The sequence below is a fragment of the Musca domestica genome, unplaced genomic scaffold (assembly GCF_030504385.1).
Source record: "Musca domestica strain aabys unplaced genomic scaffold, Musca_domestica.polishedcontigs.V.1.1 2, whole genome shotgun sequence".
Classification (NCBI taxonomy): Eukaryota; Metazoa; Arthropoda; class Insecta; order Diptera; family Muscidae; genus Musca; species Musca domestica.
Window position 1 is genome coordinate 31,962,187 of NW_026712249.1, and position 11,365 is coordinate 31,973,551.

The following is an 11,365-nucleotide window of genomic DNA, read 5'->3' on the forward strand; positions in this document are numbered from 1 at the left end:
AGAAATTCAGCCCCAGGTATTGAGAGTTTTTCCCGGGTATTTAGAGTATTCAGATATGAAGTGATTTATAGTCTTTAGTAAATATTCAAACTAGTTTTTGTGTTAAAATTAGTGACAAATGAAGTTGACCACAAGCATATAATAGCTGTTCTTAAAAAAAAACAAGAAATACAAAAATAACCTACCAACTAGCTACGAATGTATGTTTGTTTGTATGTACACACTCAACTACCTAACCTACCCCTTAGTTAGTACTAAATGTGCGTACATCTGAGTGGTTGTTGTTGTACTCACTTTTGTACGACACTAAGCGCACATTGGACAAGAAGCAGAGTGGCGCAGTGGAAGCGTGCTGGGCCCATAACCCAGAGGTCCGAGGATCGAAACCTTGCTCTGCTAACCTCGAGTGTTCAAGAGGATTATCAACTTTTTATTTATTTTTTTTTTTAATTTTTTTATTTTAAAGAAAGAAAAAAAAAATAAATGAAAATAAGATGCCATAATGAAAGTAATTTGAAATTTGGTGTTTAGGTGAGAAAGGGTACTAAAAAGTATTAAATAATGTTCACAATGGTATAAGAAGAGAATAGATTTAAAATAGAATAGTAAAATAATAAATGTATAATTATGAAATTTTGCTTGTAACTCGATGTCGATGCATATGGATGAATACATGGCAAAATTAAAGAGGTAATTTCATAATTTTGAAAATTTGATATTGTCAATGAAATATTATAGACTTTTGGAAACTCGAACTTTTGGTAGACCAAAATGTATATATCGGTACCAAAGATTTTAAATTAAACTTTATACTTCTTGGAACATATCACAAAAAATATGTGGTTCCAAAAATAGTTTCAATTGCAAAACGCTGTTTAAGACTATTTTACGTGCCAAATTTAAAACTTGGGAATGAAGATTTGTGAGAAAATGTATGCATTTGTTCAATATTTAAATTTCCTGGCCAAAATTCGGGTACTTTGGAACCCTACACCATATGAATTATCTAGAATAAGGAGTATTATTATATGGAAACTATATTTAAACTGAATACTTTTTAAAGGAGTTAATCTACTCAAGAAGAATCAGAAAAGTTCAATTTCAACTGATTTGGTTGAAAATTGGTGCTAAATGCCGAAAATCAGGAGGTGGCTATACCAAAAAGTGGTCTGAAATTTAATATTTTTTGCGAGGGGTTAAACTACTGACTGAGCACCTGAAATGTCAAATCACATTGGATCTTATTGGATATTGCTTTCGAAATCTTCAAAAAAGCAAACATTAGGTGCTACCATTATATGAAGTCTATACCGAAAAGCGGACCTACATTAAATATTTTCTTCGAGGAGTTAAATTACCCATTGATAAGTCGAAATTTCAAATTACAGCTGATTTGATTGGATATTGGTGGCGAAATTAATAAAAAAAACAGTAAAGAAAGTCTTAAAGTCGGGCGGGGCCGACTTTATGATACCCTACACCACTTTGCTAATTTAGTAGAGCTCCGCATAAAAATAAAAAGTTTTTATGGGAGAATTCATTCATCATAGCGTGTATTATGATTATAATTATAATTTAAAGTTCAAAGGACTAAATATGCCGAAGCATTTGTATCTTTTGAATTCGGATTTGTATTGCCCATTTGGTGCACAATTAATTTTAAATCGGATAAGAATATATATGGGATCTATATTCAAATCGGAACCGATCTCCATAAAATTTCACAAAGATTTTTCTGAGCTGTATTTGATATATTTCCCTGAATATCGTTGTTACGGAGTGCATATTACGGCTGTGGGAAACAAATATAACAAATCGGATGAACAGTATATATGGGAGCTATAGCTATATCTGAACCGATCTTCACCAAATTTGACATACTAGCTTCTAGACTAAATTCGGTCCTAAGTGGCAAATTCCATCCCATTTTGACAAATATTAGACGTTTGGTGCACAATATAAGGTAAATCGGACGAAGTTATGTGTGGAAGATATATCCAAATCTGAACCGATCTCGATAAAATTTGGCACATGTATTTCTGGGCTGTATTTGATATATTTCCCCTAATATTGTTGTAACAGATTGCATATTACGGCTGCGAAGGACAAAAATAACAAATCGGATGAACAATATATATGGGAGCTATAGCTATATCTGAACCGATTTCGATAAAATTTGGCATACTCATTTTCAGGCCTAATTTGGTTGTATGTGCAAAATTTCATACTATTCGGGCTGATATTACACGTTTGGTGCACAATAAAAGGCAAATCGGACGAAGATATATACGGGAGCTATATCTAAATTTTGACCGATTATCTCCAATTTCAATAGGGTTCGTCCTTGGGCCAAACAAATGATTTGTGCAATATTTCATCTGGATAGGGCAATAAATGCGAACTGTACTTTGTTTACAAAAATACATGGACGGACGGACAGACATGCATAAATCGAATGAGAATGTGATTCTATGCAGATCGTCAAAAGGAACTATGAGTCTATCTCGTTTCCTTTTGCCTGTTACAAACAAATGCATAAAGACATAATACCCTGACCACCTTGTAGTGTAGGGTATAATCAGGGCTTACAATTATATGGCGGCTATACTGAAAAGTAGACCTACATTGAATTTTCTTTGCGAGGAGTTAAACTGCTCACTAAGAACCCACTTTGATTATTTTTTTGCGAAAGTGTTTTCATTGGACAGAAAACTTGAAACGTAAAATTTACAACTGATTTGGTAGAAAATTGTGGTCGAAACATTCAATCCCTCCAAAAAAAATGGACCCACATTTTTACAAAGAGTAAATCTAACCAAAGATTACCCGAAATTAAAACCTACCGCTGAGTTGGTTGAACATTTTAGTCGAAATCTTCATAAAAGAGAAATTGGGGGTACCATCACATGGACACTTTATCAAAGTGTGGACCTGCATTGCATTTTTATATCCTCCACCATAGTATGGAGGATATATTAAGTTTGTCATTCCGTTTGTAACACCTCGAAATATACATTTTAGACCCCACAAAAAAGATATATATATTCTTGATCAGCATAAAATTCTATGTCGACTTAGCGATATCCGTCCCGCTGTCCGTCTATCCGTCTGTGGAAATCACTCTAGCTTCCGAACGAAATGAAGTTGATAAAATTTTGCTCAAACGTGCATTATGTCTGCAGGATTTTTGGTATTGAAAATGGTCCATGTAGGTCCACGTTTTGGTATAGCCCCCATACAATGGTTCCTCCCTATTTTCGGTATTTTGGTGATTAAAGTGACATTATTCACAAGCATTGTTTCAAATTTGGTATTTGAAGTTCGTAATGGATACTACAGCCTATGATAGAAAAATGTCTGTGCAGGTCCACGTCTTCATATAGCCCCCATATGTCGGTACCTCCCAATATTCGGTATTTTGATGATTTTCACCGATTTTTTTTCAAGTTTCGCATTTGAATATTGTAGTGGCTTATGGTGAAAGTTGCCTATGCAGGTCCACGGCGTCGTCTTATAGACCCTTATATAACGGACACGTTCGGTATTTTTAAGATTTTAAAAGAATTTTTTTACGGATTTTATTTTTTGACAATTGCCAAATTCGTTCCAAATGGTGAAGGTACAGATTTTTTACTTGTTCTTTCTAAATTTCTAATATACGGATAGATAATAACATGGCTCATTTGAGTCATTATGCTGTGCTAGGGTATAAAATTCGGTTAAATAATTGTGAATAGAAAATTTAATGATTTTTTCTTTAAAATTTTGCGATATAAGGAAGATTTTTGGATAATAAACAACCTTCGCAAAAAATCATCAACATATTACTATGGAATAATATTCATCTGTAGGGACATGTTAGTCCACATTTTCCATTATTTTCACGATAAAAGTTGGAGGTTTAATTCTAAAACACTTCCCTGAGAACTACAACAGCAATCAATCAGCTATGTATATTAAAGGATATGGCTTGTGTGTTACCACGAGTAACATCCAAACTGTTCTATGATGGACAAAATGTCCTCACATAGGCGTTTGGAAAATGATTTACACATTCTAGGTCTGCAATACCGTATAAATTCATTCCAACGCTGTTTCGGTACAGTTCGGTTAATTTATATTGAGCGTAGACAGCTTTTCAATTGCACTCTTGAATCCAAATAAAACATCGATATGTAAACTACCTCAACAACAAAATAACCCCATCTCCTTTTAACTCCATTATCGTCCTCCAATGTAACCAAAACCCATCCAAAAATTAATATATTTTTTTAAAATTATTTCATATATGTTGTATTTTTAAAAAGATAAAACATATACAATGTGAGTAATCTTATTTCTAAAGACATGAAAATTAATAAATTTATTTCATATGTTGTGTTGTGTCTCTTATACAGTTGTTTTTGTTTTTTCTTCGTCTGAATATTTATTATGTTTATATGCTGTGTTGACAATTGGTAAATACATACATATTATGTACTTGATAATGACAAATGATACATAATTACTATTATTATTATTATTATTTGCAATAGGAAATAAATGAAAAACATCATCATTTAAAAAAAAATAATTAATGAAAAGAAAAAAATTAAGATATGGAGCAGTAGTTCTAAGCTATTGGCCTTAATATAGAAGGAAAAAATGAGTACTTAAAGCTTTTTTTCTATTAGAAAAAAAAAAATTATTAAAATAAGATTACGTTTTGTTTGTTTTCGACAATTCCTTTGTCTTGTGTAGCACATTTTCACAAATGGCAAAAGGTTGTTTACAAAACGAAAAAATAGAAAAAAAAGTAAATTTTAAATTGGGTAATGTTTTTTCGTTATCATTATAATTTCTATTGTTAGGGTGATTTTTTTTTTTTAGAATCTATTGCTGCAAACATTAATTGCATGAAAAATTAATAATATTAAGAAATATGTCATAACCTAATGTCATTTAGTTTACAATCTTATTTTGTGAGCGTAATTTTCACGGAGTGGTTTCACAATGTTTTTTTTTTTTTTTTAATTTTCACAACAAATCAAATTGTTAACTACAAAACAATGTATAGAACAAAATATTAGTAAATTGCAAATTGTTTATAACAAAATTTGTAAAGAAAAAAAGTATCCAAAAAAATTATTTATAGAAAAAAATACACTGCGGTTTTTTCCTAGGAGAATGGTAGGCGAATTATATCTGCAAAGAAAAAGAGAGCTTTTAGTTGTTTTGAAAATATCCAATTTAAAATGTCAAATGTGTGGGGAATGAAAAATATCATCTGGTTATTTCCCCAACAAAATGTGAAAAGTATATGGCCGATTTGAAATAGCTGAGACGTATACCGAAATGCATTTGGAAATCATTTAGGGGTTCTCAACTAGCAACAACATTTTTATCCCAAATCCCAAAATTTGCCGAAGTATGCCAAAAAGTGGACCTACATTAAATATTTTTGCAAGGATGTGAGTTGAGGCCACAACTTTCAAAATACCAAAAATTATGATGCACATAACATAGGGCCTTTTTTAAAAAAATGGACCTACAAGAAATATTTTTTGTGAGAAGTAAATCTACTCACTAAAATCCCAAAATTTCAAATTATCGCTGATTTGGATGAAAATTGTAACCAAACGTTTTTAAATGTTCAAACTCAGGAGGTCTAGTTATACATAGGGGACAATCCAAAGAGTTGGACCCCTTCATCGAACATGTTTTGCGAAAAGGTAGACCAATTTTAATAATTTCATCAAAATTGACCCTCTAAATAGAACAATTTAGGAGGTGCAGGTATATGAGAACCGTACCGAAAACCCTCCACAGAAAAACCAAATCGTTATATTGCAGTTACAGTGTGAGATGAAAAAACTGCTTCCAACTTCAGACTGCTGTCATTTCTAAGCCACTCGTCCGACAGCTGTTAAAATTATTCCAGTAACAGCTTATTATATTGTTTACAAGCGTACAAAAGCATTTTGGTGAGAATTTTCCAGAAAAAAGTTATTCGTGATGGAGTTCAAGCGTGATAGTGTGATATTAACAGTTGAATATTAATCGCCAACATATAATTACTTATTTGATGCGATATGGGCTTATTAAAAAAATTGGTTCATGCTCAGATTTGCAATGTGTACGGGACTTGGAAAAAGAGTTATTTTTGAGAAGACTCTCCATCCTCAACGTGTTACTGCTTGGTGCAATTTATGGCCCGACATGACCATTTGAGGTTACTTTTTCGAAAATGGGGTTGGATAAACAGCCACAGTGTACGGATTGTTTGAAGTTGGGTGCTATTGAACTGTGCAACGTTTATTATTAACGAGATGGCGGTACGTGCCACGCAAGCAACGTTCTTTTATGGGCAAATTTTCAGGACCATGTTATCTCTTCAAAAAGTGTTCAGAATTGTCTCTCGTGTTCTTGTAGATTTACACGCGAAAACAAGGTTTGTGCCAACAGCAGTTCGGTTATGCAAAATTTTATGAAAAGAAACTGATCCTGTAAGCTTGCTTTGCTGGTGGTGGGCTTTTTGGAGGACATTGTTTTTCAATATCAACGACAAATATTCCTCTTCATTTCTCTTGAATACCAAAATAACACCTCTTATTGGATACCCATTTGTAGGACTTATTAATTAGCTTGCCAACTCTAGCTAAAAAGGATCTATTGTTAATAACATGTATACTTTAATCTACATTATTTTAACCTTTCGTCATTCTTACCGCAACAATTCCGATACATACAAAGCCATCACCTTTCTTCATTTACATAGCTGAGCTGTCATCATTGCCTATATCACTGCCCAATTCATTTATGATATTATCAACATAATTCTTCTCTGGGGCATCCTCATTTGTTTGCGAGTCTGCAAGAAAATACAAAAAATAAGAATTTTTTCAATTAACGATCCCTTTGGATGAATAGTAATGACATTACCTTCAGTGAATAAATTCAAAGGTATATCAGTCATACATACATCCCCATCTTCTAAAGTTTTCTTAATATTACCATTTGTTGTTGCGGCGCTTTTCGTTTGTGGCGGCACACCTGGTGCTGCATTTGCGCTTTCAAGATTAGCGGCGGCATCATTAAATAATGGCGGCGATAATGATTCATCTGGTTGATTTTTAGCCGAAACAAAACTATCATGAGATTCTGTATTATCCGATGTATTGTTTGAATTGTTGGTTGTTATTTTATTATTGTTATCATTGTCATTCAATTTATTTTCATTTGAATCTGGATTGGGGGTTGTTGCAGTTACCGGTGATACTAGGCCTTTGGCTAATGTTATTGCCTCATCGATTTGTGTAAAAATCGATGATGAAGTATAGGGTACCACGTCATCATCAAATGTGGGTGGTATGACACTGGGGCCCGTGTCGCAAGCTGTGTTTGTGGAACTTGTACGTGATGCCCGTCGTTCGGGCATATCAATAGGTACTGCAATAAAAAAAGTGTTTATATATCGTTTAAATCGAAATAAAAATCCATTGCTTACCAATATATTCACAATCATCATCTTCCTCTTCGTCGTCTTCATCGTCATCATCAATATTTAAACGCCGAAGACCAGTTGGTGGTACTCGTTCATTGGCTCGTTTCAACTGTTCTTTGCGGGGACTTTGTGCTTCCTCGTCTTTCAGAGGGCTAAACGACTTCTTGTGTTCGCGCTTCTTACGTCCCGGACTAAAGGGGGTACTGGCTATGATGTTTTCAGGGCCCAGAAAGAGCGAAGGATCCAACACAATATCATCGACCACACGACCATTTTCCAATTTCTTTAGGCGAGCAGGCAGCGGTGTGGTGGGTACTATCAATGGGGCATTTAATGTACTGGAGCGTCGGCTACTATTTCGGACAGGCGTAGATCCCAAATTGGCGGGTATAGCTGTAGCACAGAAATTCTCATCACGTGAATCATCTGAATCCGAATCAGAGGATGTACCCAATACTTCTACCTCATCGCGGAAGGAGACGGAAAGATTTTTCCTTTTACTCTTGTTGGTAAGTTGATGTCGGGCGCGGGACTTGGAGACAAATGTTTGTGCAATGGGATGATTGCATTTCTTAACACGCACATGACAATTGAACCACTGCTTTCCAAAGGTCTTGATAAGATGAGTGCGTGAAAATTTTGTTGGCGTTGTTGTGGATGATTTGGAATTTTTAATTTTATTATGTTGGGCCACGGTTGAAGATGACAGGGACGAAGATTTCGAAAAGGAAGAGGATGATGAAGACGAGGATGACGATGAATTGGATTTGGATAATTTTGATTTTTTCTCCGTCTTCGATGGTGTGGTTATCTTAATGAAAAAACCAGTTTTTGTTTTAGGCAAAGCCGTGGCATTCGGTTTGCCTTTCTTTGTAGATGGTGAACCATCCTGTTTATTTGCTCCAGTTGGTGTGTGAGCTGTTGACTTTTTAAACTCCTTCATCAGCTTTTTCAAATTATCACGATGTATTCGTACCACACATCGCTTAACTTTTAGCTTCTTCTTAGATTTCTTCTGTCCAATAGATGGTTCGAAAAGTTTTTGTTGTGCCTTTGTGGGTGTTTTCTTTTTGAGTTCTTCCGTTTTAACTGGAGAACCAAGATTATCGCCCTTAACTGGTGAGTAATCTTCAAGTTTCGTTCTTTCCAATTTAACTTTGAGCTGTTTTGCAAAGGCCGGCGGAATACTTTTGGGTGGTGACAAGCTGCGAGATTTGTTGGCCTTCTTCTTAGTGGCATTTAACGGCGGTATGGGTGAAGGCAAGGATTCACGTCGTCGTTGATTTCCAGCAATGTCCTCTGTTTTATGCTGTTTATTGAATTTCTCTACATTCTTTTCATGATTTCCGCTGCTGGTCTTACTCTTGTTTTCACTTTCCTTACTAGTTACATCCACCTTAGATTTCTTCTTTGGCGGACTATCATTATCGTCTGGGCCATGTGAATTCTCTTTGCCATTTTTGAGCGGTCCATTGTCGTGTTTTGTTTTGCCATCGTGGCTTTTCTTTTTACCCTCCTTCTCTTCCTTATGATGCTTGCTTGTCGTCTTCTCGGGGCTTGAAGACTTAGATTTGTCATGTAGGGAATTTTTCTTACTGGGTGTCTCCTCGCTTTTTTCATGACTATGCTTGTGCTTTTCTTTCTTCTTTTCAAAAGAAGAGTTATGCTTATCCACAGAATCCTTGCTGTCGTGTTTCAATGAATTATTCTTTTTTGGAGTTTCAACATTCTTGTTGCTATCGGAGTGGTTTTTCTTCTTTTCCTCTTTATCCTTTTTATGTTCCTTGGCCACTGCACCGGCAGTCTTTAATTGATCAAAGAGATCCATAGTGTAGCCGCCACAGTAGTGTAACAACAATGCCTTCAAAAAGGTGGCGCTGCAGATCAAGCGCTTGTTAAGTTTTAAGAAAATAACCTTCAAATAAAATGAATTCAGAATTACTTGTTAAACTGTACGGCAAGGGCTGCAATAAGATTCCCAATTACCTGCTGATGCTGCTGTTTCTTCTTCTTCTCCCCACCAAAACTGCCTTTGCCTTCGAGGAATCAACGCCAACGCCAAGTGCAGCGAAATAACAAAACTCTACAAGGAACACATGTTTTGCTCCAAATTACAACCACACTTTACAACCTATGCCAATGCGGCTCAACTTTTCTAGATCCTTAGTTCGGGTTTCTTCTACACTGTTTCCTTGTCTGCCCTAGGTCGGACGTCGATCGCTATTTCCTTTGCCACCAAAAAAAACTCAACTAGAAAATTTTTGTGGCACTCTATTCATTTCTGCTTATTCGTGTTTTAGCTTTGCATTTTGGAGCGTTTCTTCCTGTTACGTTTTACTTAACCATGGGCTGATGAGAAGCAGAACATTGAGTGCAAAGAATATGAATATTCTACCTTTTTCGTAATTATTTTATTTAAATCTTATTACAAAATTATTACAACGATTTAAAGACGCCGACAAAATTTGCAAAATTGCTTCTAATTAATTCGCCGTATTTTGTTTCAGCTTCTGCTTTGTTTCTTATTTTCGCTTTATTTGTAATGTTGGCAATGCAACTCTGTTAATGTGAGAGACTGCAGCACAGCACAGTTGTATAAAAAAGGGAGTATAGGCTTTCAAGAATGTTTACATGTGCGTTATTATTTCTGTCGAAGAAATTTGTTGTTTCTGGTTTTATTCACTTCTTTACAAATTATAATTATCTTGTTTTGAATTCTTTCCAAAAAAAATGACATTCAAAATCTGAAAAAGTCCGAGAAAGAATTCATCAAAAAAATTAAGAAATTTTTTCTTTGGGAAAATTCATGCAAATGTTATTTTACATACTATGAAAAAATAAATTTCTTCAATTTTGATTACTTTCCGAGGAAAACTTTCTTAAGTCCGATACAGGTGTATTTTTTGTTAGCCCTACTTTCATAATCAGCTGTATATTCCCCGTAATCATTAAAAACAAAATTAATTTTGTCGCATACGTAAATCGTTTTCATTAATCCATTGGATATTAACCGACGTATACGCTATGGACATGGTAAAATTAAGAAGGTAAAGTCATTTCAAATAAGCATATCCATCTTTGCATTTTCTGTAATTTACCTAGTCAAAAGTCACTGCATAGAAAACAGGTTCCCATCTCTGATTTTTATATATACAATGAAATCATGGCAGAAGAATACAGGTAGATGCATCAATACTTAAGAGCATTGATACGTCAAAAAAAAAAAAATTGATGTTTTTTCCAAGTATAAATAGATTTTTATATGTTTTCTTATTCGATGTCATTCGCAGGTTATTATAATTCGCGTTTTTCAACAATTTTTACAAATTTAAATAATTTTTCATTCAACATTTTCAATTACAAAATTGGTTTGACAGTTCATTGTCCCAGCAGTTGTCTCAATGCGTCTACCTATACTCTTCTACCATGAATGGAATTGTAAATCTAAATTTTGACAATCAGATGTCAAATGAATAATTTTGACAAAAAAATTGTAAACATACGATTGCAAGACATTCCTTCTTAATTCTACCATGGCTATAGATTTGAGATCGAGTGAATTTAGTGAATCTGAGAACCTGCAAAAGTCTACTAGTTTTGCAATTGTTTCGGATATCATAAAGGGAAAATCGGTTATCGTTTAAAAAAATTGTTACATTCTGGAAGTTCTGGAACAGGTCATTTGTTGGTGCTGAGAAATAAACATGGTAGAAGAACACAGGTAGATGCATCAACGAATTTCGACGACTTCCTGGACATTTTTTAAGGGAATTATCTGGAAATTTGTATTTAAAGTTTATAACGTGTTCCTAACCCTTGCAAAAAAGTAACTATATAAGTCCACACAGTGGTATATTTCCTAACGGTGCCATCTCATTTTAA

At 34.4% G+C, this 11,365-nt stretch overlaps 1 protein-coding gene and 1 non-coding gene across 3 annotated transcripts; one reads left to right on the forward strand and one right to left on the reverse strand.

The window, feature by feature from the left end:
- The first annotated feature begins 327 nt into the window (after positions 1-327).
- Positions 328-399, forward strand: TRNAM-CAU (transfer RNA methionine (anticodon CAU)). The gene has a single exon. It is a non-coding gene; the product is annotated as a tRNA-Met (tRNA).
- A 3,932-nt stretch (positions 400-4,331) lies between these two features.
- On the reverse strand, positions 4,332-9,991 carry LOC101890987 (probable replication factor C subunit 1). 2 transcript variants are annotated; one of them, XM_011291852.3, is made up of 5 exons: positions 9,470-9,991; positions 7,487-9,398; positions 6,994-7,428; positions 6,708-6,850; positions 4,332-5,184 (listed from the first exon to the last, which is right to left on the reverse strand). In XM_011291852.3, exons 2-4 carry the CDS (start codon positions 9,309-9,311, stop codon positions 6,750-6,752), a joined length of 2,361 nt encoding a protein of 786 aa, XP_011290154.1. In that variant the 5' UTR covers positions 9,312-9,398; positions 9,470-9,991; the 3' UTR covers positions 4,332-5,184; positions 6,708-6,749. The 2 variants fall into 2 exon arrangements, with proteins under 2 accessions (XP_011290154.1, XP_011290152.1); XM_011291850.3 differs by having other exon boundaries at positions 6,922-7,428.
- Positions 9,992-11,365: the final 1,374 nt, after the last annotated feature.

Bases quoted from the DNA above. Each gene is read 5' to 3' on its own strand.
- LOC101890987 (XM_011291850.3), bottom strand. From the start codon at position 9,311: ATGGATCTCTTTGATCAATTAAAGACTGCCGGTGCAGTGGCCAAGGAA. The intron at 7,429-7,486 runs GTAAGCAATGGA...TTTTTATTGCAG, and splicing joins TGATGATTGTGAATATATTG to TACCTATTGATATGCCCGAA. The intron at 6,851-6,921 runs GTAATGTCATTA...ATTTTCTTGCAG, and splicing joins TTTGAATTTATTCACTGAAG to ACTCGCAAACAAATGAGGAT.